This window comes from Parasteatoda tepidariorum, chromosome 4, assembly GCF_982258835.1.
Source record: "Parasteatoda tepidariorum strain Cologne lab strain chromosome 4, Ptep-v5.0, whole genome shotgun sequence".
Classification (NCBI taxonomy): Eukaryota; Metazoa; Arthropoda; class Arachnida; order Araneae; family Theridiidae; genus Parasteatoda; species Parasteatoda tepidariorum.
This window is the reverse complement of record NC_141758.1, coordinates 69974266-70000884: the sequence shown is the minus strand read 5'-3', so window position 1 is coordinate 70000884 and position 26619 is coordinate 69974266. Positions and strand designations below refer to the sequence as shown.

At 29.2% G+C, this 26619-nt stretch overlaps 1 protein-coding gene across 1 annotated transcript; it reads right to left on the bottom strand.

Moving 5' to 3' along the window:
- Nucleotides 1–5113: 5113 nt before the first annotated feature.
- shv (DnaJ heat shock protein family member shriveled) lies at nt 5114–26601 on the bottom strand. The gene is made up of 10 exons (XM_016068251.3): nt 26406–26601; nt 25785–25941; nt 23150–23247; nt 18504–18639; nt 17955–18097; nt 16297–16379; nt 12584–12641; nt 9531–9642; nt 8415–8574; nt 5114–5349 (listed from the first exon to the last, which is right to left on the bottom strand). The coding sequence occupies exons 1-10, from the start codon at nt 26477–26479 to the stop codon at nt 5285–5287; spliced, it is 1086 nt and encodes a 361-aa protein (XP_015923737.1). The 5' UTR covers nt 26480–26601; the 3' UTR covers nt 5114–5284.
- Nucleotides 26602–26619: the final 18 nt, after the last annotated feature.

Sequence of the window (26619 nt, the reverse complement as noted above, 5' to 3'; positions counted from 1 at the left end):
CGAGCGTTGCGATCGCGAATAGCAATATTTATTTTGCGTTTTTTAGTTTATAAATAATGGTTTTTATTGAAACTTAGCATCTTTTTTTATAAAAACTGTTTTCTGGGTTTACGACTACTAAGGTTCAACTCGGTCTGATAGTCTCTAGATAATGTCAAAAATGCACAAAACCAAGGCAAAAATAGCATTTTTATGCATAAAACTGTTTGCGGGGCCTCCCTGGCCGAGCGGTATCGCCGGTTCAAATGCTCTGTTAAGCGTGGAGGTAGCGGGTTCGAATCCCGCCGTAACCCTGGATGTATTCTTTGTGATGTCTTTCTCTGAATTGTTCTATCTGTATTTTCTACTTGACAATGACTTATAAGCCTATATTGAGCACACAAGTCAGCAAATGTATGTAGTTTCAATAAATCATTAAAACTGTTTGCAACCTTTTAATTGTTCGATCTTCGATTGAATCGTGCATAGTCTCATTCGATTCAGCGTAAAATATTACGCAGGAGCGATACTTCAATCATTTAGATACTTCTATATCAGATGCCTAAGTACAAATTTGTACATAAAACCCAAATAATTTCTAAACTATTTAGTCACATCTTCTTAGGATTGGTACCATTCAATTCGGAAGGAAAAAATTCTCATTAATAACGTCTCTTTTGCCTGTCTCAAATGCATAACTGAAAAACTTAGTAAAATGTAATCAAACTTTAAATTTTTGGAAATTAGAAAATCATCGGTGAATGTCTCATTCAACTTAGGACAGAAAATATTTAATATTGCACCCAGAGGATAAATAGTATGATCTTTGTTGTCTATTTTCTATTCCATCACAAACAAAAACAATTTTAAATTTGAATAAAGTAAGACCTTTATTAGTTTTTATAGTTGAACTGAAAATGAAGCCTTGTGTGTTCTAATCATCCTTTGGATACCGAGAAATTGGTAATTCAAGATTAGCATTATCTGTATCTTGTTTAAGGCTTAGGATTTTTTTAGGATAATTTCACTTGATCAATTTTAAGTTTCATGCTTCCTTTGCGCAGTCTTATATACTTTAAAATCAATATAATAATACTGATTTTAATTTAAAATGTCCAAGCAATTGCTAAATTGAAAAAAAGAAACAATAAAAATACTTTTCAAAAATTAATCAGCTCCAAATGCTCTATTTTTTAATTTTTCTGATTTTTATCACGGAAAACATATGTAGGTAGAACAATACTTTCACCAAAATTTTAATTTAATATTAAATAGCTTTTTTCGAGTTATAAAACCTTCGGGATACAGTAATCAAAATCACAATTTTTATTATTTTATACGGTCTTTTAAACTATAATGATAGTTTCTTTTAATTTATGATTTCATTTTCATTCATAGCATGGAGCTAATAAGAAAATTGTTTTTTATCAATTTTCAAATTCATCACTTTCAGTTTTAAAAAGTTATTTTTATTTATTAATATTTAGCCCAATTAATAAATCCATTAAAAATTAATTTTGAAGCATTTTTTGGAACTTTTTATAACCGGAAGATTTATACTAAAAAATTAATAAATTTGCAAAAGTCATATTATCATGAAGGTATGACCAAATGAAACATTTTCGAGAACTTATATTAAAAGTTCGCCCTGGACTAACTAGAATTCAGGAGACATCTTATATGAACGTTGATTACAAAGTTAACGCTTTTAGTGTAATTTTCCCATCTAAAAACTCATTTAATATGGATCTCTTAAAATGTAAAGCCACAGCTACCATTAGATACTCTATAATTCAACTTATTCATAAGGTTCCCTGCAATTTTGAGAAATTGCACCTGAAATTATTAATTGTAACAAAAGTTTGTTTAGAAGATGTAAACAAAAATTCCTAACTCATGTTGACATCCAATTCTTAAAAAAAGTTTATCACTTTGTCCTACTTTATAAGAAATTTTTCAAATGGTTTTTAAGTATATATTTTGCTTTATTTTAGCATCGCAATTTTTTATAAATATAATAAAATATAAAACTTTTTACATTCAAATGTCAAATTTTACGGAAAAAGCACAGAAAGCGGCTTAACTGAACTAAATATGATTGTTATTTCAATAACAGAGATTTACCGCTTTCATGGAACAACCCGCATGCTCACGGTCTCCTTTTCCAGATAGTGCAGTCATGACAAATAATCTTTGCTCTTTACAGTGCTTGCGCATTACGTAAGTAAGTGATCGTGCAGGAGGCTTTGTGAAAATGCTAAGGCTTTCTATTTAGTACGGTGCGAGAAAAATAAGTACCACCTTAGTACACGTGATATTTTAAATTACGAAATACACAAAAAGGTTCTCTCTCTGAATAAACATATCCTTTATTCGAAGGATTCGGATTTCTGAGCCCCTCAAAATATAGGGGAGTAGCCGCACTCTGGGAAATCAGCTCCCAATAATAGTCAGCAGAAAGGTCTAAAGTTTGCACACCTTAATGTTAATTTTATTTTTTGCGTATTTCGTCAAATCTCGAGAACTTTTGAAGCGAATTTAAAAAATTTTGCACACAATTATAAAATTTGTTTATGTAAAAATAATTCCACATAAAAAATAACTTTGATAAGATTTCAGCTAGGCAGTTGTAAAATCCAAATATCTTCCTTTAACTTGGAATTTTTTTTTTTTTGTAAATGAGAACTAGTTAAAACATTTTGATTCCACCAAAGGTTTCTACCATGTTTTAAACTTTTAAAATGTTCCAGATTGCAGCGAACTTGATTCACTCATGTTATATCATTTAGCAGTGTAGTGCAACTTATAAATTTAATACTTTTTTTGCTCCCCGCTGCAGAATACTATTGTTTATTAGCAGTGAGACTTAATAAATAATAACAGTTTAATGAGTAATTCATTACACAGCAGGGACTCCAGAGTTTTCTTTTAGCAGTAAATTAACAATAAACGAATTTAGTTTTATTTCTTCCCTCCACATGATGCCGTTTCAAACAGATTCTAATTGTCGATTGAAACAAATGGCAAATTTTGCTAAACAGACGAAAAGATAAAATGTTTGTACGACAAAACATTTAACCCTAGACTCTGTCAAACAGCAGAACAGTTCTACTATATTATTTATCATAAATCTGATTCAAAAATTAAAAATTTGTATTATCGTGATAAAGACAGATTCAGTAAAAGCTAGTAGTGTTTAAATAAAAGAGCTGCTTCACTCTATGTCGCTACTTGTAAATTGCTTTGAACTGTACTTGTAAAATAATAATTGCACTAAATAATTCTAGGCATATTTGGCGCTTTCTAAAAGGGCTAACTGGGGCCACTAGTAAATAATAGAGAGTTATGAGGCTATAAATAATGCTAGCTTAGTCCTACAAGAATTAAAAAAAATAAATAGTTATGTACTCTTTTGAAATGACACATGCATGCGCCAAAAACTTACTTTCGCTCAAATTTGGAACTAGAGTCCCAATAGTTAAGTTATCAAAGTGGTGGTAAGGTTGGACCCCTTTATGTTAGTTTTGTTTCCTCTTACCATGCCTCAAGAACTTTTTAAGTGAATAGAATATTTGTACACAATTATAAAATTTGCTTATTTGCCCGGTGGCTGAGCGGTAGCGCTTCGCGCTGTCGTGCCACAGGTCCCTGGTTCGATCCTCGGGCCGGCGAGGTTGACTCAGCCTTTCATCCCTTCATTGGGTCGATAAATGAGTACCAAGCATGCTTGGGAACTAAACACTGGGGGTTTCGCATTCGGCTGACCACCTGACCGGAGCATCTGCCCCTGCACCCCAGAGCCCAAGAAAACTGAGATGGGCACAGTAGGCCTTGGCCCTCTTAGGCTGTCGCGGCGCTGAGTTTAGTTTATTTGAAAATAATTCCATGCAAAAAATAACTTTTAGCAAATATTAAAGGTTTCAGAATATAATACTTTTCATTTAAATATAAAATGCTTTAGGTATTAAATTTTGAGCTTGCCAAACAATTATTTGAATACAATTTGTCTTAAGTTAGTGAAGACGATAGTTTAAGTTACAAAATCAGACACAAAAATTTACTTTTTCTCAATAAAAATGCTTTTTTTTCAACAGATTTGGATCCTTCATCTTAACATATGAGGGTTAGCTGCAAAATTTGGAAATAGAGTCCCAATAATTGAGTTATCAAAGTGGGTGAAAGTTCGAACCATTAATATTAATTTCTGCATATTTTATTATGTCTCATACTTTTAAAATTAATTTATTCAAAGTTCATAATTTAACGCAAATTTTTTTAAAATAATTATTTATAATTTATTTGAAAATAGTCGAAAAAGTTTTTGAAATGTAAGGAATAAAACTGTTTACTTCATTTTAAAGAATGTAATTTTAAGAGGCAAAATACTAAATTTAAACAAAGTTGGTCATTAGTTCCTGAGAAATTGAATTTTAAATGTATGATTTAATTTAGAAAGGTACTACTTAAAATTATTTTTTGAATCTGAATGTTTACATTGTAAAAGAAAGATTTGTTGTACAAAAAACTGATGAGATTGTAATATTGAATTAAACACATTTTATTACTTAAGGTACTCAAACATATATTTGCCTCATTTCGTAAATTTAATAGCATAATTTAGTTTAAACACCAATTTTATACTGAGCAATAATTTATATTGTACTACTTTAAACCAACTCTGAACAAAATCTCAAAAAAATAATAGTACGAAATAAAATTGTTTACAAGCTCAACAACTGTTCATAATTGAGTTATCTAATAAATCTCTTAGCATAAAATAAACTGATTTCACAAATGTTTCATTGCTCAATTTAATAAAACCATATGACTTAATCTAAAATTAAGGAACATCGGTATACTGACTTATTTAAAGAGTGAAATATTTTTAATTTAAATTATCAGTGTTATTTGTATGACTTAAGCAATTGATTCATTCACACATCAAATAATTTAAATTTTTATTTTACTTTTATTAAGGCATTTTTTTGTTAATTTATTGCCTTTACCTGTGAGCAAATTGTATTTTTTAATGCAACTATAATAGAATCTGATAATATGAATGGGACATTTTATCCGAGATATCTATGTTAAATCTAAATTTTAATGTTTAAATATTATAATAAATAAGTTTCACTAAGTTAAAAAAAAGTATATTTTGAGCAGTTATAAATAAGATTTTAGAAAAGTATGTACAACAGGTATTTAAGTAGCAATGAAACAGAGTCAGTGTTTCAAAAATAATTTACAGAATGTATCACTAAAGTTGAATTGTACAATGAATTGATGAGCTAATCTATAGTAAATGTTAATATCCACGCAGTCCATTATATATTTTTGTCTTTTTGTCTTCTTTAAATATTTCTTTAATTTCTGAAAGAAAGAAAATACAAATTTACTAACACGAAATTTAATAAACAGAAAAAAATACAATATAAAATAGAGATTTCAAAGCTGTAGGCAAAAAATATTCTAATGTGCTTGAAACAATACTAATTATTTTTTGCCATGAAACTTCCCTTTCTTTAAATTTTAAGGATAAATGAAAAGTTTTTTAATTATGTAAAGAGAAGCTATGTTATATTTAACAAACATTGTGACAGCTTCAAGGTAATAAAATCAAACAGAAGTATGAACTAAGTCTGATGACAAAAAAGTATGGAACCTACGTTAATCTGAAGATACCCCTAAGAAGCATTAGAACTTTAAACAACCACATACTTAGGTAGCATGACTGTATCAATTATTGCAATTAAAATATTACATTTCACTATTTCATACAAAAAACATATGAAGTAAATCATGACAAATATAAGACATCAAAAAAATTTCGATACAAATAATTTTAAAAATAATAAAAATAAGTAATTTTTTAAAATAAAAATAACTGTAACAACTGACAACCTAACACAATTAAGATTAGCAGTAACATCAATAAGTTTGTTTAGTTTTAAAAAATACAAAAAGAAGCACATCAAAATTTATGTCAAAAAACATTTAATGCAAAAACTATTTATTCACAACAAGAGGGCAATTTGATAAGTCCATGTCTTTGAAACATAAAAACCAATATACATACCAAAATGCACTTTAATTTTTGACATAATCTTTCATAATGATATGTTTCCAACAATGTTCTAAATTTTTTAATTCTTCTAAAAATTAAGATTTCTGAAACTCATCAAAATAGCCATTAATGATCTCAGAATTTAAAAAATAACTCTTTCTAATAAGCCATTTTTTTGTTTTAAATCTGGAGAGAGAAAAAATTACTGGCGGCTAAGTCAGGAGAGTAGAGTGAATGAGACAGTATTCAACTAATTTAGTGACTGCCATTGCAGACAAGTGAACTTGTTCTGACAAATGGGGCCACTTTTCATTCAATTTTTCATTAAAATAGTCTAATAAATCAGCATATACTGTTCAGTAATCCTTTTTTCCTTTTCCAGATAGTCAATGACTATTATATCCTTTGAGTTCTAGAAAACTGAAGCAATAATCTTTCTGATTGATGGAACTGTTTCTGTCTTCTTCGGAGCAATTAATTAGAAAGAAACCACTGTTTAAACAGTTCTTTCATTTCTGGTGCATAGTATTGCATCTATATTTCATCAGTTGTAACATAACACAACAAAAAATCTCTTGTACTCAAACTTGTCTAAACAAGTCTGCTTTTGATCCACTGTCAGAAATCGCAGCACACATCTTGCAGATAACTTTAAATACATGTTCATTTGATATGTTTACCTTCTTCATGTACTTTACCACAGTGGTCTTCTAGCACAATATAATAGAATTTGTTGATTAGTTCTGCAGTCGTGACCTCAATTGAATGTCTAGAATGCTCTGCATCTGTTCTGCTCATACAGCCAAAATGAATTTCAGTGAACCAATTGTACACCATGTGATAGAGCAGATTTCCCATTATATTTGTTTAACTTACCTCCGGTTTTGGTAATTGTTCTTTACAAACAATAAATTTATCGATAGAAGGAATTCTTTCTTTCTCCATAATCAAAACAAACAGTTTAACTGTTTGCTTTTGAATCCAATAGAACAAAAATTATTTAAAATATCATCTGCAAATTTTACAAATGTTGCCACAGATAAGTTAAACACATGATAAAAGTATGATCAGAACGCCACCTCTTTTTAAACCATGCAGGGTCCGAAAGCTTAATATGTACTGAGATGGAAAAGAGCAAAAACTGGTACAAAAGGCATTTTTTCAAGAAACATTAAATTTTTGAAACTACCGAGATTTTTTTAACAATTATAGCATATATATAAAATTGCTTCTGTACAGAGAAAAGGTAGATGTTGTTGAATAATTTAAAGAAGAAAATAGATTTACTCCTCCCAAAAACAAGTTAAAACTGAAATGGTTTACCAACCAGCTTCTCCATTTCGCTTTCACCCATGAAGCCATGGACTTAACAAACTACCCTCGTAATCTACGGAAGTTCTATCTGATTGTTAAATAAGTGTTAACTTTTAAAATTAACAAAATTAAATTAAAACCACATGTCAAAACAAGGAAAATTTATTAGCAGAAAAATACAAACACATTAATTTTAGTCTTACAGAGGAACCTGCTTAAGAAGTTCCTGCTTAAAAAGTTTTCCCAAGTAAGAAGTTATTTTTTTAACAAAAATCAAATGTTAAATTTACCAATGTTAAATTTATCTTTATAAGAAGTTTTCATAAGTTTCTAATTTTTTTTCATTTTTTTGTACTTTATATTTAAAATGTCTTATCTAGTTTACCTTTCTCTTCCAGAAACAGGTACATGAAGTATGGGAAATTAACAAAGACCACTGACCTTTCCTGCTCCACCATTACACAAGAAAAGCTGATTTATCGGGAACAGGTGTGAACAAAGGAATGTAAACTCTTAGATGAACAATGAAACTTATAAGAATGTAAGAAATGGCTAGGATTGAGGATAAGGTAAAAATTTTGAAAGCTGTTGGCAGCTATTCTCAATTAACAAGGGTTCAAATAGCGAAAAATTTAAATCTTCCCGTTGCTATTTCAAATGGCATTATTCTTTTGCAATAAACTTTTTTGAGAACAAATATAAAGTTACAAAAATATGCAATTGACAAATATTAGATGCCTTTCATATCTTCATTATTTGTAATGAGCTTACTGTCAGAATGTATTTGTATGAAATATTTTTTTTTTTTTTTTTTTTTTGCTGCTTAGAATATATAAAGACATTACATTTTATAATTATGAAGTAAATTAAAGCTACAAACACCATAAATATAGTAAGAAATTTTTGAGGGTTTTAAAATAATTCTTTGTGCATGATTTTTTTAGCCTCAAACTATCACTTTATCACTTTTTATGCAGGAAGGCAACAAGATTAAATCATTGAATTTAATAAATGACATAAAAATATAATTTTGCTTCATCTATACATGGGTACTTACTTTCTTTTTGTTCGGATGTAAGTTCGCCTTTAGGGAAGTCAACATCAAATGTAATATAAAGTGTTCCTTTTAAATTATTATTTTCATAATTAGGCATCCCTTCATTTTTCTTTCGGATGCGAGCACCAGGAAATGTTATTTTATCTCTTGTGACTTCAACCTACAAAAAAATTACATTTAATATTCAATTAACATAGATACTATTTTGTATATTTAAGAAATTTTTCTTAGTGATAGCAACATTTAGGTGTGAAACTACACAAACATGCCTTAGTCTTTTTTCTTTGTTGAGTAGGAGCAAACAAAATATTTTCAGAAGAAAGGCTGTTCTCATAACATGCTGAATTGATCTTTAAATCTTAAATTTAAAGTTATATTTTATATTTGTTTGCCAACTTAGACAAATCAATAATTCAAATATATACATATAAGACATATTAGCTAGGCTTTAAGTGTGGATGAAAGTAGTTTGATTTTTAGAAATTTTTTTTTCTTTTACTTTTAGTATTACATTACTACTTGTAAAATCTTTCCCAACAATGCACAAGCTTGAAGCTATGAAGTAACAATATTTTAAATCCGAAGATGAAACACCCACAAGTAAAATTAGAAAGCGTAACTTATTTAAAAATTAAAATTATCTGAGTTGCTAAATGTACAATTAAATAAAAAGAGTGCTAGAAACTGAGCTCGGCACTAGTAACATTACTTACTAATAGTAACAAAAACAAATAAGGGGTAAGGTAATTAAGGAGCCTAAGGGTTATTGAACTTTTATTTACCTAAAGATTCACTTTTAGGGACATTGTAGGAAGAAAACCCAAAAGGAAAAATAAATAAATAAATAAAAAGTCACTAAAACTAAAATTACTTTAAACAAATTATACCCCAGAGATATTACTAGTTAAGAAAGTACCCATTGTATGAAAATATCTAGAAATAAATTCTTATTAAAATAAGCAAATAAAAATGGTTTATTAAATAATATGAGAACAATAAAGCTTTTTCTGAATAAAAAATATTATATACCATGAAACAGGTTTTTAAAAACTGAGGTAAAATTTTAAGGCATGCAAATAATTTTAAATCCAAAGAGAAAATTTTCAATTTACTTACTTTGTGACCATCTAGATGAGGAATTTCTAGAGTAAAACCTGTTAGTGCATCAGTAAGAGAAATTGTTATATTTGTGTATAAATCATCTCCCCTACGTTCAAATAAGGGGTGCCTAGAAAAAAAAAAATAATAATTGTAAATGAGCAGAATGAAAAAAAATTTTTAACATAATTTTAAAAATAATAGATTCACTATTTTTAAAGCAGCAACTTATTTACAAATATATCTAACAGAAATGATCAGTGCTATATTAAAATGTTTTGCTTTCCAGTGCCAGAAGAGCATGGTCATATTTACCCAGCAAAGAAAACTGTATGAGTTGTGCATGTGTGTGTGTGTATTTGCATGGGCGGTTTATGTAAATTTTAATGCCGGTTTTAATTTCATAATTTTCTAATCATATTTTAATGTAATAATTTTTTTAAATAAATATACAATTATTTTAAACTTCGCGCAGCATACCATTTATTTCCAACATATGTTTATGCAATAATTGTCTAATTTAGATGTCATTATTGATCCCTTTTAAGACAGTTTATTTTCCTTATCCTATAACTTATCTTCACTGCATTTCTTTTCTTTCTTTTGGTGTCAATGAAATAAAGCTTTGACTACCATGTCAGTCGAGCATTACAGATATTGAACAAGTTAATTATGCTTTTTGAATTGCAAAAAAAAAAAAAAAAATGTCCCAGAAACTCTCAAAATATTGAAGTTATAATGTGTGATAATGTGATGAGTTACTAGATTATTACCAATTGTTATGAACAATGTAAATAAAAGGTGTAAAAAGTCTGCTGAAAGCTTTAAGGTAAAGATGACTTTTACACCCCAGACTCAATAAGCAAAAAAAGATTCATTTAACATAGAGACGAACTATTTTAGAACCCTTCAAAGAATTAATCCAAAATTCGGAAATCATGTACAAAAGAAAAAATAGGCATCTTCCTTCATTAAGATAGATGACAGGATATACAGGGTAATTATAACTAAAGTTGAAATTTTAAAATGCTATAAAAAAGAAATCCTGATCAGAACAACAAATTTGAGCGGAATATTATTGAAAAAGATGGAAAAAGTATGGCTTAAGAAAAAATAGTTCAGAATTCTAGCAACAGATGGTATTGTAAACATCGTAATTTAAAAGAATTTGACTACAACTGGCAAAGAAACTATAAATCAACAACTAAGGTGCAAGTTACCAGCTAAACTCACAAGTTACACGTACAGTTTAGAGTGCATGACTGCAGAGATGATAGTGTTAGCTGCGTAAACCCTTCCACCATAATGATATCATATCCCCTGTCAAATCAGTTTTTAATTATCCTGAGCCCAAAACTGCATAAAAAGCATCAATCAAATATGTTTTTAATTATTCAACTCTGTTCACCATTTTCTGAAACAAGTTGAATTCGAGATATTGCATGTTCCATAACTGATCGGAGTGTTTCCAAGACCACACCAACAATCTGTCACACAAATGTGTGCCTATAATTCAGTTAAGTTTGCAATCTAAGCACAGAACACATCTACCAAATAGTCCCCCAACCCGAAGTCGCAAGGATTAAAATCGGGTGATCAGGACGGCTGAGCTGTAGGGAAATGACGGCTATTCAAGCAATATTCGAAATGCTACTGCATTGAATTAGCAATGTGCAGAGAAGTTATCTCTTATATAAAAATGATCCTATTCACACATCCACGCTGTTGAAGAACTGAAATGATGTGGTTGCCCAAAAGAGAATCATAGTGCTTACCTTCATCCCCTAGAAAAACTATGGCCCCACGATAAAAAATGCCATAAACTCGCACCACACAATGAAATTTGCAGAATGAGGTAGCCCTGATTAATTTGCAAGTAGATTTTCTATTGCAAGCAATTCTGGTTTGATTCAGCAATTCTGTGTATTGAGATATCCTTTCAGATTGAAATCATCATCTGTCCAGAAAATACTCCACTGCGATTCATTGTCCTCACTTATGTGAACAAATGTCTTTCTTGCAAACAGGTCAACAAGAAGCAATTCAAACACATAGGCAATTTTGTATAAATAGCAAATGCAAGGTATTTAGTAGAATTGTACGTACGATGCTCACAGGCATGTCTGATGTGCATTAAATTCCCAGTGTCTGGCACAGTTGCACACCACTACTAGACTTCTCCTGCACTGCTGTGGCAACTTTTACTGATTTTGAATTAACTCTTTTCTTTCCTTTACCAGATTGCACATCAAAAGAACATGTATTTTCAAATTTCGGATTCATTTTCTCCAGACCCATGGCAGTCATTGGACTTCTGTTTCTTTTGATACCCTTCAATGTCGGGAAACAGAGCTACTGGTACCCAGTCATTGTTAATGCAAAAAAAGCTTTGCGAGCAAAGCATGAACCTTCATTGACGCAGTCATGACAAACATCTCAAGTGTGAAGTGAGGAAACAGTGTACCTTGCGTTTTTATATCAACTGTAATGAGTCGTGCGCATATAATTTAAAGCCTAATCAATTCCTAAAATTTGGAATTATTTTTTTTCTTATGCAATTTTTTTTCTTAAATAATATTCCATTCAAATTTTACGTCATGAGTAGTGAATCTTTTTTTTAATAAAGTTTTGAAACTCAAACTTTAATTGCAATAACCTCGTACTTTGCTTTCCATAAGCTTCTCCCCTAACTTAATTCCCCTTGCCAGTTATCTAGAGCACTGTCAAATGTCGGTAACTTATACTGTTTATATGATCACACACAAAAACATTCTTATTATTCTAACCTAATGTGAAAAATGAAGAAAGTCATTAAAAGTATTCAATTAACTTTACAAAATAGCTAATTATTTTATATCAAGCTATATCATTGCAAAATAAATGCTTTTGGGTTAGCTATGCTCCCAATTTTCTAAATACAGTCACGATTTTAAGTTTGGATAATTGAGAATATACTGCAATCTTTTTTCATATAGCAATATATATATATATATATATATATATATATATATATATATATATATATATATATATACATAATATTTGCAGTGTAATAAAAAAAGGCTATTTACGGTAATGTTTGGATACGAATCCTTAAATCACCAGGCTCTCCATCAATGTGTGGTTCACCTTTAAATAGAAATAACAAAAATTAAACTCATGTAACAGAAAATTGTTTAAGTAAAAGTAAAGCATTTTATATACCATTTTATAAACAGAGATTTATTATAATAATATACATTAAGGATTAGAAGTATATTTCACTTATAGCCTATGATTTCCCCAAAAATATAAGCAAATGATAGTTAAATATTCTCATAAATTGAATTCAATTTCAAAACATTTTCTAAATCCAAATATTAATCATTAGTGCATAGTTTTTACTAGATTAGTTCTTTTAAAAGCCCAACTCTTAAAATGATTCAATAATATATCATAAGCTACTTTAATTCACTTTATCTTATTTAATATAAATTTATTTTATAATTAGTATATACTTTTATGTAAAATATTAGTTACTAATTTAACAACAATTCCAATAAAAATTTGTGTTCTAATTGAAAACAAAGAAAACATTAGTAAAATAAATAAAAAATTTGGACATAATTATTTTTATTTCATTTTTTTATTTTCAAGGTAAGTATTTTGGTAGATACTTTATTTATGTTGCACTGGAGCTACACAATGGGCTATTGGCAACAGCCTGGGAAACATTCCTGAGAATGATTCAAAGACATGCCATCGCAAGTGAGACCACTTCCTCAATTTAGACATAGATCTGATCTTACTGTCAATTAAAAGAACTTCAATTTCAATGTCTAAAGCTTTTTCCTCATTTACAAATCTAAAACAAAACACTGCAACTTAAGTTTCTTAGTTAGTTACTAATTAAATAACATTTTCATTAAAAATTTGTGATTTTTTTTCAGCAGTTATAAAGTGTATACTATCGAAATTCTATCAATACTTCTACCTATAAAATGAAATTTAATATTGATTTGTAAAATTACTTAATGAAATAAAGACCATATTCCAACCATATTATAATAGTATATATTATAATAGCTTATCAAAACCACATAATAACAGCTGTTGAGAACCAAGAATAGTAGGTTGGCATAAATGTGCACTGACTGTTCTTTATATTTAAAACAATCGAAAAATGTTATTCTCTCCTTTTAGTCATACTTTATGATTAATAAATATTTCTGCTTCATCTTCTATATTTTAGGCAAATAACTGGGTTCAACTTTAATATATGAAGATCTCCGTTCTTGCCAAATGTGGGAAAAAGATCTATCTTGTTCTCAAATTCATACCTGGACAACATGAAGTTGCAAGAACTGTCCATTTGACAAGATCTTGTCAAGTCCTCTGCAACTGGTCTTTCCTTTAGAAACAGACAGGGGTGGGGAGGATGTAGAGAAACAAAAATAATAGGTTTGCATAAACATGCACTGACTGTTCTTTACTTTTAAAACAACCAAAAAATAAGTTATTTTTTTCTTTTTGTCATAGCTTATGCTTAAGAAATACTTGTGTTCTGTCTTCTATATTTCTGTCTAATAACAGAGTTCAACCTTAATCGCTTTTCAAATAAAATATTAAAATAGTTCTAGAGTTAATCTTTCCTTTGAAACAGTGTCTTTACCAGGGCTCGAAAAAACTCAGAAATTTTACCCGTCCCCGAGGACGGGGCTTGTCCAACAATGTACCCGTCCTCCTTTGAAACTAACCCGTCGCTTTTAAATAAATAGAAATATAATTTTCTCTTATTTATTACTAACAATTATATAAATTGCGCAATGAATTAGTAGTTACTAGGATTACAAATACTAGAATAACATTATACAGTAATAAAAGAAATACTAGGTTACTAATAGCAAAACCTAGTATTTCTTTATTGAAATAATTTATTTCTTTAATGAAATATTTTAAATAACAAAGGTCAAGTTATCTGTCAATTTATCCGATGGTACTGCGTTTTTTAAATGAATCAAATACGACGTTTGCCAGTTCCACAATCAAGCCAATGATTTACAGAGGTTTCTGCACAGCAATCTGAAGGAGGTTTTTCATTTAGGTAGATGTTCATAATTGCGGTTGACGCTTCTTGTTTAAGACCAGTACGTAATGTGTTTTTTTGTAAGCACATTGCTGAAAAGCCCCCTTCAACCGCTGCAGTACTCCCAGACAGAGAAAACACCAATTCCACCATGCGCAGTATGTTGCTGTATTTTGAGATTAGAGGGTCATTTTAGAAGTGAGGAGCTAGACTCTTGTAAGATAACAAAAATTGAAAATACATCACGAACATTAACGGGAAAATGGCCGTCCGCGCGGACGTTGGATTCGAGAAATTTGTTTTCCGCGGGGAGTTTTTGACCGCCGCGGACGGGCTTTTTTTCGAGCCCTGGTTTTTACATAAGATAGAATAACATGCAGTTAATTATTAATTCATATTATTAGGATGCAACATTAATTAAAAAATTCAATTTCTAAATTTTTTTTTCATTTACAAATTTAAAACAAAAGAATGCAACTCAAGTTTCTCAGTTACTAATTTAATAACATTTCAAAAAAAAATTATGTTGTAATTGAAGAGTCAAAGAAAACATAAGTAAAATAACAAAAATCAGACAATTAATATTAATTTATTTATTTTTAAGGTAAGTACATTAGGCAGGTACTTTATTTATTTTGCACTACAGCTGGGCAATTGGCTATGGCCTGAGAAACATTCTTAAGAATGACCCGAAGACATATAAGCACAATATGCGAGACCACTTTCTCAATTTAGACATAGATCTGAAGGGGAAGGAAATTTTTTCCAGATTCTTGCATTTATGGTACTGCTCAATGACTGCAACAGGACTTTCGGCTCTGCATATTTTACAAGCATGTGTATCGTATATATTCGGAGGGACTTCGCGAAGTCGAAGATCACACCTTCCGGACATGAGTCAGATTCTCTAATTACTGGGCTACCATGGCCCGATTTATTTTAAAATAATTCAGTAATCCCCTATATTAACAGAATTTTCATGGCTAACAGAAGTTTCCACGACCTCAGAAACCAACTCAAATCCAAGTTCATCAGTATGAAGACAAAGTTAAACATCTACAAAACTTTAATCAGGCCTATAGTTACGTATGGAAGTGAGTGCTGGACCCTAAACAAAACAGAGGAAAAACTGCTAATTTTTTAAAGAAAAATTTTGAGGAAAATCTTTGGATCTCTTCAAGAGAATAACATAAGGAGAATTCTTTACAATTTACAAAAAATATGACAAATTCGGTAGGACCGACATTGTGAGAACTATTAAAGCATCACGCATTAGGTGGCTGGGCCACCTCTTCAGAAATTCTGATTCCGTCCCTGCCAAAAATGTTACTTTTTCCACAATTGAAGGGACGAGACGTAGGGGACGACTACCTACAAGATGGATAGACGACATTGAAAAGGACCTCAAGCTATTGGGAGTCAACCGATGGAGGGCCGTCGCACCGGACAGGGCCAGATGGAGGAAAATCTGAGAGTCAGCCTTGGCCTGTGAAAGGCTGTTGCGCTTATGAAGAAGAAGAATCCTCTATATATTTTGCTAGTTTGGGTCAGCCTTTTCAATCATAACTTTTTTTCAAAAAAATTAAGTTCTATTTTAATAACTGAACAAAGAGAAATTTCATGTTTTCCTCTAGGCACAAAGATTTTATTTCAGATTAACCCAATAAAATTATGCATAATCAAATTTCATCAATTTGCTCAAAATGAAGATCACCTTACCTTCAGCAACAAACCTCTGCTCTTGACCATCTTTCATACCTTGCTCAATTTCAATTTCTAAAATTTTTTCTTCATTTACGAACCTAAAACAAAAGACTGCAACTTAAGATTCTCAGAAAAATATTTTTCCATTTAATATTTTGATAAAAAATGAATAAACAATTCCAAAGTTGTTAAGAATATTTTCACAGAATCAAGATTGAAAAAAGTTTTACCATATGCAAATAACTTGATGGGAAAATGTGAAATGCACTTCTAAGAAAAAATATTGAACTTATATCTCTAATAAATGTCAGAAAAATATGTCCCTGTTTTTCAGCATAAGTTAGATTTGATTGTACAAATTTTTAAAACCAAATTTCGAGATGAGTGACTTCATGCATCTTTGAACCAATGAAAATTGTTATAACATCTGCTGTTTGTGATTTAAAAATCTTGAAAATTTTTTTAGATCTTTTTTGTTTTCTAAAGATTTAAAAAATTCAATTTGGAAATGTTAAAAAAAAAAAATGTGCCCATAATTAAACAATTTTACCAATTGTTAAAAATATTAAAATATCTAAATATTTTCATAACAATCAATAAAATTGTTCAGATCTTTATAAAAACCTAAATATGTCTTAATTTGAATGAAACTACATTGCATGAGGTTTTATGAACTATAAAATTTTATTGATCCTTTTATTTGAAGTGCATGTGCACTAAAAGAAATATGAGAGCATTTTGATTCCTAATAGTAAAAAGAACAACCAGAATTTGAAAGTACAAAAAACAATTAATGTTAAAATTACATATAATAATTCATTATTTTGCAATTGAGAATATTACCTTAATATACTCAATTAATAAAGGTACATTATAAAAAGAGAAAAAAAACATTCTGAATAAAAAATTTAAAAAAATATTGCTCTGATAATGATTGATGATGAATTTAACAATAATTTCGAAATAACAAATACTTACTAAAAATATCAATCAGTAAACAATCTCTAAAATTAAAAACCCAAAATTTTGTTTATTTGGTTTTAATACCTCTTTAATGAAATGTTTAAAGTTTCACTAATTTCCAAACAAAAACACAGCAAAACAATTTTATGCAGAATTAATTAATTGTGGATAATGCGTCGACTCATTACTTGAATATTTTAGAGTTATTGAATCATTAATTGGGTTCAAATCTAATGAATAAAAATGTGAATCTAATAAGTTTCCAAGATTACATAAGTCTTAATAATTTGCTTTTCAAGAATCAGCAGTAAAAAAATATCTATCCTACAAGATTTGTTGTACTTTGGCTTCAAATAAAAGACAGTTGAATGACAATTATAAGAATAGTTTTTTTCTTTTTTTGATATTATAATTTTGTAATAATTAAGCTACTTATGTATAAGTTTTCCAGGGCTTAATGACACTAAATTTGGAGGATATTTTCTAGAAGAAAGTACTGGGCATATATTGATTAAATATTTTTGATACATACTGAGATCAGCAATGTCATACTCTCTCATGTCTGATAAATTATCTACCATCCGTTGAAAATTAAAAATTAAAGGAGTACGGAGTTAAAAATTAGCTATGGATTGAATTTTTTCTTCAAGAAAGTAGAGTGAAAGTTCAAAAATTTATATTTGTTGAACAAATAAAAACTGTATACTTACTTAACATTGGGACATTCATCACAGATTGTTTGCTGAGTCATTTGAAATCTACCAGGCCCCAACTGTCTAGTGACCATTTCTTGTCGACAATTGCATTGTCTTGTACCTTTAGCAGGCTTAGTAACAGGTTTATTTCGAACAACCTATAATTAAAAAAAAAAAACAATTTAAGAAATTATGCATAATTAAAAATGCAATTCAGATGACCAACTAATTATTAAATATAGTCACAAAGAGTATTACACAACACACAAAACAGCAATTTTATAATTTGGTCCATAATAAAAATGTCTTTAAAAAAAAAAAAGCACTTTTAACAAGTAAAATTTTTACCAACATTGTTAACAGCTCTTTTAAGGTAAAAATTCACAAAATTAGTTCTACAAAGCAAGCATCTATAGCTAATGTCTCTAACCATACCTCTACATTAAGAGATCTAAAACTTCAACTGTAAATACCTCATATAAAAAAATAGTAAAAAGTATGCAGCGCCGATTAAAAAAAAAAACACACACACATTTTTAACATAATTTATAATCTAATTCTTACCTCCACAAAATTTCCTGAATATAGTTCTTCTAATGTGACCCATAAGTCCATGATTATATCTCCTCCTCGAGGAATTTCTCTTTGGCCATTTCTACTTCCTCCCCCACCAGTGAAAAAACCGAAATCTCCAAAGAAACTACAGTAGTAATAGTAAAATAATATATATAAAACATAAGATACAACAATTAAATACAGTGAGACTATCCTTAACATTAATAGTAACACCAGAACACAGCCATGTACTTAATTCTTTCCCACACAACCCACTTACAGTTACAGCCAGAAACTTTATTTGAAGGAAGAAAATTACAATAAAGCTATTATAATATTACACACAATATAGGAAAAGTCCTGAATTAATATGAAACATACATGGAAATAAAGCTTAAAAATTATTATATGACAATCCTATAGACATTATTAAAGTAGATATAATATTTTATTTGGCATTAAGCTGATTTCATACATAATAACAACACATTTGTATAAAATGTTAAAATTATTTTTCACAGGTAGAATTTGAAAATGTATAATAAAATATGTGTTTGTAAGTTTGATACTTACACAATTAAATTATCCACACCAATAATAAAAGAGTTATTAGCCTTCGCTTAACTTTAGTTGAAGGAAAAAACAGTAATATTGTATGAAAGTTTATACTTAGGAACAAAAATATAAAAAGAATATGTAATTAAAACACTACTATGAATAAAAAATTCTCTACATACTGGCTTATTTACAGACTTTGCATAAAAATCCAATAGCCATTTATTGTTTTTGCCACAATTTTTAAAAACACATAAATTAGTTTATCCATTCACAATTGCACATTACTAATTTATTAAGGTTAAAACTGCACTTCAATAATTTCAAAGGTACAAATTTGCTTTCAAAAACTTTTCGAAGCAAATTAGTGCTCTTGAAAAAAAATTTTGGCTGTCAAATACTTTAATGCTAAAAACTAAAATAAACATATTTAATTCAATGGTAAGGACTGTACTATTTCATGGGTCAGAAAAACTGAAAGTAACAAAACTTTAGAGTATAAAGCTAATTAGTTGGTAAAACAGATATTTGGGAAATATTCTAATAATATTCTGGCCTCAGACTATTGGAAATTCAGAACTCTACAGTAAAACTAGGCAATAACAAATCACCATCAGCATAAAAAGATAAAAAATAGATAGGACACATGTTAAGAATGCCTCTTACAAGAATGTCATCAGTAGCCTTAATGTGGGTACCAAAAGGCAAACAAAAAAGAGGCAGATCCATAGAGAAGAAAGACAGATGGGATGGATGAGCTAGTCTGAGGCAAGATCTTGTGTAAAAGACAGCGTAAACTGACGCAAGTAAATAAGGACCTTAGGTGACACCAGGCAAGAAAGTAGGATAATCTTTCTAAAAAAAATATTTAAGGAGAACCCCAAAAGCCCAAATCAGAACCTTGTTATCTGTGCAAGCATATGCACATAGCCATTTACTCAGCTTAATCAATTTTACAAGAATACTTTTAACCTAGCGCAATAGATCCCCATAACACAAAATAATAGTCATTATATCTGAGAGATCACCTTTTTTAGGGTTCACATTTATTACTTATAGAGAGAGGAAAATAGAGTCAGAAATTTAGAAGAAAAATCAGAAATGATTAATTTAGCAGAAGAATTTTGGTCATAAACATGACAAAAAATAAATGTTTACAAAAAATTACTATGAAACTATTTATTCTATAGGAAGTGTCCTTCTTGATTTTTAACAAAAGACTACATATCAATTGAGCGAGATTGCCTCAATAACCAATTAACATAATCATCAGCACAAAAAAGTCTAAAAATGATAATGCATAAAATGATTTTGAAATTTTGAACCTTTAAGAAATTGTTTGCTGTAAAATAAGTTTTTTTTTTAAATTTATTTATTTTAACTATCATATTATCTTGAAATATTATGTACCGTATTTTTCGGCGAAAGCGCCGCTTCGTCACAAGCGCCGCACCTCGATAAAAATGAGTTTTTTAAAAAAAAAGTTATAGTAAGCGCCGCTCCGGCGCAAGCGCCGCAATGGCGCTGAACCGCGTATATCAGCATCCTTTCAGAAGAGACCTTTAAATTACCATTTAGAATATCTGTATAATAAAAAATTAATTTTTTTTTATGCATTTCATAAAATAAAGTTTTAATTTCTAAATTATAATAAAAAATTTCTTTTTCAGCAAAAAAAAAAGCAACAAAAAAGTTTTCTCTTTCAGCAAAAAAAAAAAAAAAAGAAAACAACAAAACTATATAAAATAAAGTTGTTCTTACTAGTTGGCACCGCGCCAAAAAACAGAAGAACAGCAAAAAGAATATTTATATGTTCAGTAGCTGAATTAAGGCTGAACTGATTACAGGAATCCGTAAAACAATGCAATAAGAAAAATAAAAGAAAAATTTATTAAAAGAAAGATTTTAAAATAAAAAGATTTTAAAATTTATTACCGTTAACAATTTGAGAAAAAACTAATACATAATAACGAAACAGCTAATAATAACGAAATAACTAAGCAGGCCCCAAAAACATTCTGAAGAAATGAGCGAACGGGAAATAAGTTTCACTTTCACAACCTTTGAGGGTGGAAATTTAGTGAGTAGAATCACAGAATGCCCTCTCCTTCAATGGAAATAACCCAATGTGACTCAATATTTAAAAGGGGTTGGGGAAAAGAAAAGGGTATGGGACCCCTAATCCAGCATTCCAAAATTTGGCACTTAATCTGATCTAATCTTTTTTTTAATTTTTTTTTTAAGAAATTTATATTGATAAGACAAAAAAAATCAGCTATATTCTTTTTATTTGGAATTTTATTCTGTTGAAGTAACTTACTTTATTTTATCTTTTAAAAATAAAAAGAAGCTTGAAAAATAAAAAAATAAATCTGTGTCAAAAGAAACATCTGTTTCTTAAGCAGTTTAAAATAAAGTGAGAAGTAAAAACACTTGCATTTCCAATGAACAAAATAAAGAAATGGAAGTTGGAAAAAACTGATCAATCAATCTTGACAGCTGTGCTTTACCCCCAAATTTCCCTCTTCTGTTTGACCATAAATTGGCCACACCCAGTTGACATTGAAACTACCACGTGGGCAACAAAATGAATTCTATCCCTTTTGCGGTTTTTTATTCGATTCATTAATTTTTTTTTATTTTGCCGCTTTTTATTTTTTCTTGTTAATTGTTGCTTGCTTGTTTTTTTTTTTTTATCGTTATTAGTTTTTAGCTTGTTTTTTGTTGTTATTCATTGTTAGTTTCTTAGCATTAATTGTTAAAAAAAAATTTTTTTTTTTTGTAGTTCCCTGTTAGCTTTTTTTTTTCTTCTTGCGAGGTAAGCGTCTTTTGTTAAAACAAAATGTTATCTAAAAGAAAAAACGAGAACTATGATCTCGCTCCAAAGAAGAAACGATTATTTCTTCTTCATAGGATTCTGATTATTTCTTCTTGATTATATTATATAGATTATTATTTTGATTAGTAAAATTTCTCTTAAGATGGGCCAGTTTTAAATTCACGATCGAAATTTGACTCAATTTATTGGTTTTTCTGAAATTAACAGTGGAATTGAATTATAGTAATATTTGGGGGCCATATTGGAATTTCCGAAAGAGATCCGAAGTTCGGCATTTCGCCAGTCCCGCAAGTGTCGGGTTTAGGGTCCTTTTCTGTTCGCTTAAATTACTATTGCCAAGGCGCTAAATAGATTTCTAGCTTGCGATTTTTCCTTAAGCTGGGGGTGGATACAAGATGCATACCTTTTAAATTTTCTCCTTATGCGATGTTTTTTTTAAAATTATTATTTCGTTTATTTATTTTCTTACAGGCTGCTGCCGAAAGTTTGCTAAGAATTGGCGATGTTCTGCAGCAGATCGCAATACGGACGAATATTTCGTCGACTTCGTTATTAATTTTTTTTAATAGTCTTTTCTCTCAGAAAATTATTTAATCTTAAATAACTTTCCTTGACAAATTTTTTTGGTACAAAAAAATATTTCGTCGGAAGCGCCGCTGCATCGGAAGCGCCGCATGTAGGAAAAAAACAACTTTTTTTTCGATAGCGCCGCGGCTCTTCCGCCGAAAAATACGGTAATAAGGTAAATTTTTGTTTCATGAAAAACAGAATGAGGTCAATAAAAAGTAGAATGAAAAATTCTAATTTTTCAATAAAAAGGTATTCAAATCTAATTTGCGGGCATTCTTTTGAAGCGCAAAAAATTTCCTAAGATTTTTCATATAAAATTTAAATGACTTTTTTCCTGCAATACCCACACTTTCACTTCAGAAAGCCCAGGACTTAAGGTTGATACTAGTTCAACATAAACAATGTTATCTTAGAAAAGTGATTTAATAAATAAAGAACATGCAAAACACAAAAATGCAAAATTAGCTTTATACAAATGTAAATATAAATAAATAATAAAAAAAAAATTTGAATTATCAATAAAAACACATTCTGGTAAAAAAAATTTTAACTTTCTAAATATTTAATTTTTCTCTAAATAGAAAAATTAATTTAAAAAGAACTTTATAAATAATTTTTATTTGGGGAGTAAAGAATTTTTTTTTTAAATTGTTAGACATAGTAAAATTAGATCATTATCAGTATACTATACCTAGCAAATGGATCATTGCCACCACCAAAAGCATCATTTTTTAACCCTTCTTCTCCATATTGGTCATAGGTCTTTCGTTTTTCTTCATCTGAAAGAACCTATTAATTATAAAGGCTATTAGAAAAGCTAATAAAAAAGGAAACACATTTTAATTTTAACAATTGTATTCAGCATCATAACATTGTCTATCATTGAAACCTATATTTTTACATATTGGAAAGCTTTTGAGAAATTACACTTTTTTGAATATATTCTATTGCTAATAAACACAGCTAACTTAGATAGTCTAACAGCATGTGACGCTGTGATTTTTTAAAATTTCATTTGCAACTTTTCTAAAAATTATTTTCCCACACGTATATTTCATTCAGCACATTTAAAAATGTATTAATACAACTAAGTTTTAACGATTGAAGTGCAACATTTAATAATATCTCCTCTTAAAAAAAAATGGCTTGATATTTTCAAAATTCTTCCAATTAATCATTATTTTCCCCAAGATAAAAATTTGACTGAAAGAAATTCACTACCAAAGCATTTTAGATAAATTTAAATGACAATTTAAGAAATTCGTTTCCATTTCCAACAATGGTAAAAAATGAAGTTTTATAAAAGAAATAAAATAAAATTTTGAATGTGACTTTTAGATTTTTATTACTACAGATTCAAAAAAAAAATTTATTTAACAAAAACTTTTCAAATCTGAGTTGTTTTAAACTGTAGGCATATAATTGTTATTAAAAACTGAATAACACCTCTCTGATGCACAAACTTTTTTTTACTATAGTATTACCTGTATAATATACACAAACATGCATTCATCTCCATTGCATAATTTTTTTTTTCTATTACTAAAAAAATAAAAAAGGGGAAGTTTATGTTTTTTTCTACCAATCTAAATGCAAACATTCATGATTTAAACTGTGTTTTATATTCACATGATTTAAAAGCCACTATTATGATTAGAGTTCAAGTGACTTAAAAATCATACATCCGAATTTGCATTCAAGCGATTTTAAAATAAAACATCAAGATTCATATTCACACAATTTTTGATTATATAAAAAGATTCTTATTCGCATGATTTAAAAACACTCAATGAGATTCATATTCGCACAAATTTAAAAAAATAAATAAAAAATCACATCAATATTTTTATTAAGACATTCATGACATCCTGTGGATAAATATTTCTTGCTCAAATTTCAGGTATTTTTCTATTAGTACTTAAGTTTTTGGTACGACAATGCGCGACCACATAGGGCTCTCATGGTTGATGAGTATCTGGAAAGCGAGGATATTCAATGAATGGATTGGCCAGCCAAATCCCCTGACCTGAATCCTATTAAACATGCTTGGGATGCTCTTGGGATAGCTATTGCGATGCGTCAACCTCCCCCCAGAACCATTATGTAGTTAAAAATTGCTCTGGTGCAAGAATGGGAGGGTCTTCCACAAGTCCTCCTTAACTCTCTTATTAACAGCATGCATACTCGTTGTGCATGCTGTCTGTCTGTCTGTCAGGGTTGACCATACACCATACTAGAGGCAACACACACTGCACAAGCCTCACTTTTATTGTCATCTTTTATCCTTAAGTTCAGACTACATTGGATTTATTGGCAATAGGTCTTGCTAGTGAATGGCACTTTCATTTTTGTTTTGCATACTTTATTACCATGGAATAAGCTATATCCATACCAAATTTCATTTATTTATATTCAGTAATTTTTGAGATATTTAGGAAAACGTCTTCCATCTCTTAATTTTGTCCACGAGTGTAGTTATAATATGAATCAATATGTGGTATGAAGTTCCATAAAAAATGAAACAATTTTTAGAAAAACTGTTAAAAAGTTACACTCATGAATTAGTAAAGAGTTGGACACTTTTTAAAAGCTAAATGGATAAATGTTGAAGTTCAATTTTCATCTTAATCAGTTTATGATGTATCACAATTTCTTTATTTTGACATTTTTCTAGCTTCTATTCTTTAACTATTAAATAAATTTTTTTTTCATTGAAGTAACATTAATTTATATAGCTTCAAGTAGAAAAGTGATTTATAGTCTCTCCAATTGTCTGTATATTATAAGTATATTTGCCTGAGTTTATCTATGATTCGGTCAATCTGAGAATTTCATTACGCAAAATGGGAATTCTCACCCCCTCCCAATATATATATGTCTGTAGTATTCCTGTTTTCGTTGTACGTAGTGAGTGGGGGCTTGAGGTAGTTGCTGGCAGTCAAATAAACCATTAATATGTATATGCAAAGGTGCACATGAATTTTTTGCGGCTCAAATACCTCTCATTATGATTGTGTACAAGTTTGCTAATAGAGATACCAGTGTAGCAAATGCCCACTTCATTTGATCAGAGTCACAATGGTGGGACATGCTTAACCTTTTTAAAATATGAGCATGGTTGTAAATATATTTCTGTAAAATACAAATAAATTCAAGTTTGGAAAATTTCAATATCAGTTTACATGCCAAACTTTTAACCAATCATGTAGCAGCTAAATTAAAACTTTAAATTTTCCCTAGTTTAAAATCTCTTTAGTACCTTGGCAAATGTAGAAAGTACTGTTGAGTTTAAAAATACATGAAACTATAAAAATCTAAAAAGAAACCTCATATGCAGCTCCTAAATCTTGAAATTTATCTTGTGCATTAGGATCATCAGGATTTTTGTCAGGATGTAATTCTTTTGCCATTTTTCTATATGCTTTTTTAATTTGATTTAAAGAGGCTGACCTGGATACTCCTAGTATGGCATAGAAATCTCTCCTGAAATAAAAATAGTAAAGAACTTATAGATTGAAATTTTACGAATCATATCTAATAAATAAAATTTATATCATACTATATAAATTCAATAATAAACAGTTATCTGTGTTTAACCTTTATAACATTAGGTAAACATTCATAAGTACAAATTTTTCAATTTCAAATTTTTTTAAAAAGTGCGGTTACTTCTTGGTAACGCTAAAATTTCAAAAATCACAGTGCAAAGAGATTTGCCTTCTTAAATTCAGTGTTTATCATAAAATATATATATAAACCAAGTTATCACAAAATATACATTGAGAAATCACAATAATTTTAAAAAAAACTAAAAAATTCTCCTTGTAAAAATTATAAAATCAATGATTTTTACTAACATATTATCATTATACACGAAAACATTAATGATTCATAAACTTCAAAACAGTTTAATTATGTCAATAAATAAGTCATGTCATTTTACTCACCCTCCAAAAACTTGTGAAATAAATAAAAATAAATTAATTAGGGAAAAAAAACTCAAAAATATTTGTGTATTCATTTTATTTTTTTCTATTAAGCATTATTTACAATTTGTCAGCCTCTTATTGCTCGATGTGTAGTTTCAGATTTATTACAGCTTCAGAAACACCGCACAACGTACTTTAACAGTTGCAGTTAAGCTAACTAACACGTCACTCT

Bases quoted from the DNA above. Each gene is read 5' to 3' on its own strand.
- shv (XM_016068251.3), bottom strand. From the start codon at position 26,479: ATGAATACACAAATATTTTTGAGTTTTTTTTCCCTAATTAATTTATTT. The intron at 25,942-26,405 runs GTGAGTAAAATG...TTTTTATTTCAG, and splicing joins ATTTCACAAGTTTTTGGAGG to GAGAGATTTCTATGCCATAC. The intron at 8,575-9,530 runs GTAAGTAAATTG...ATTTTTTTGTAG, and splicing joins CTCATCTAGATGGTCACAAA to GTTGAAGTCACAAGAGATAA.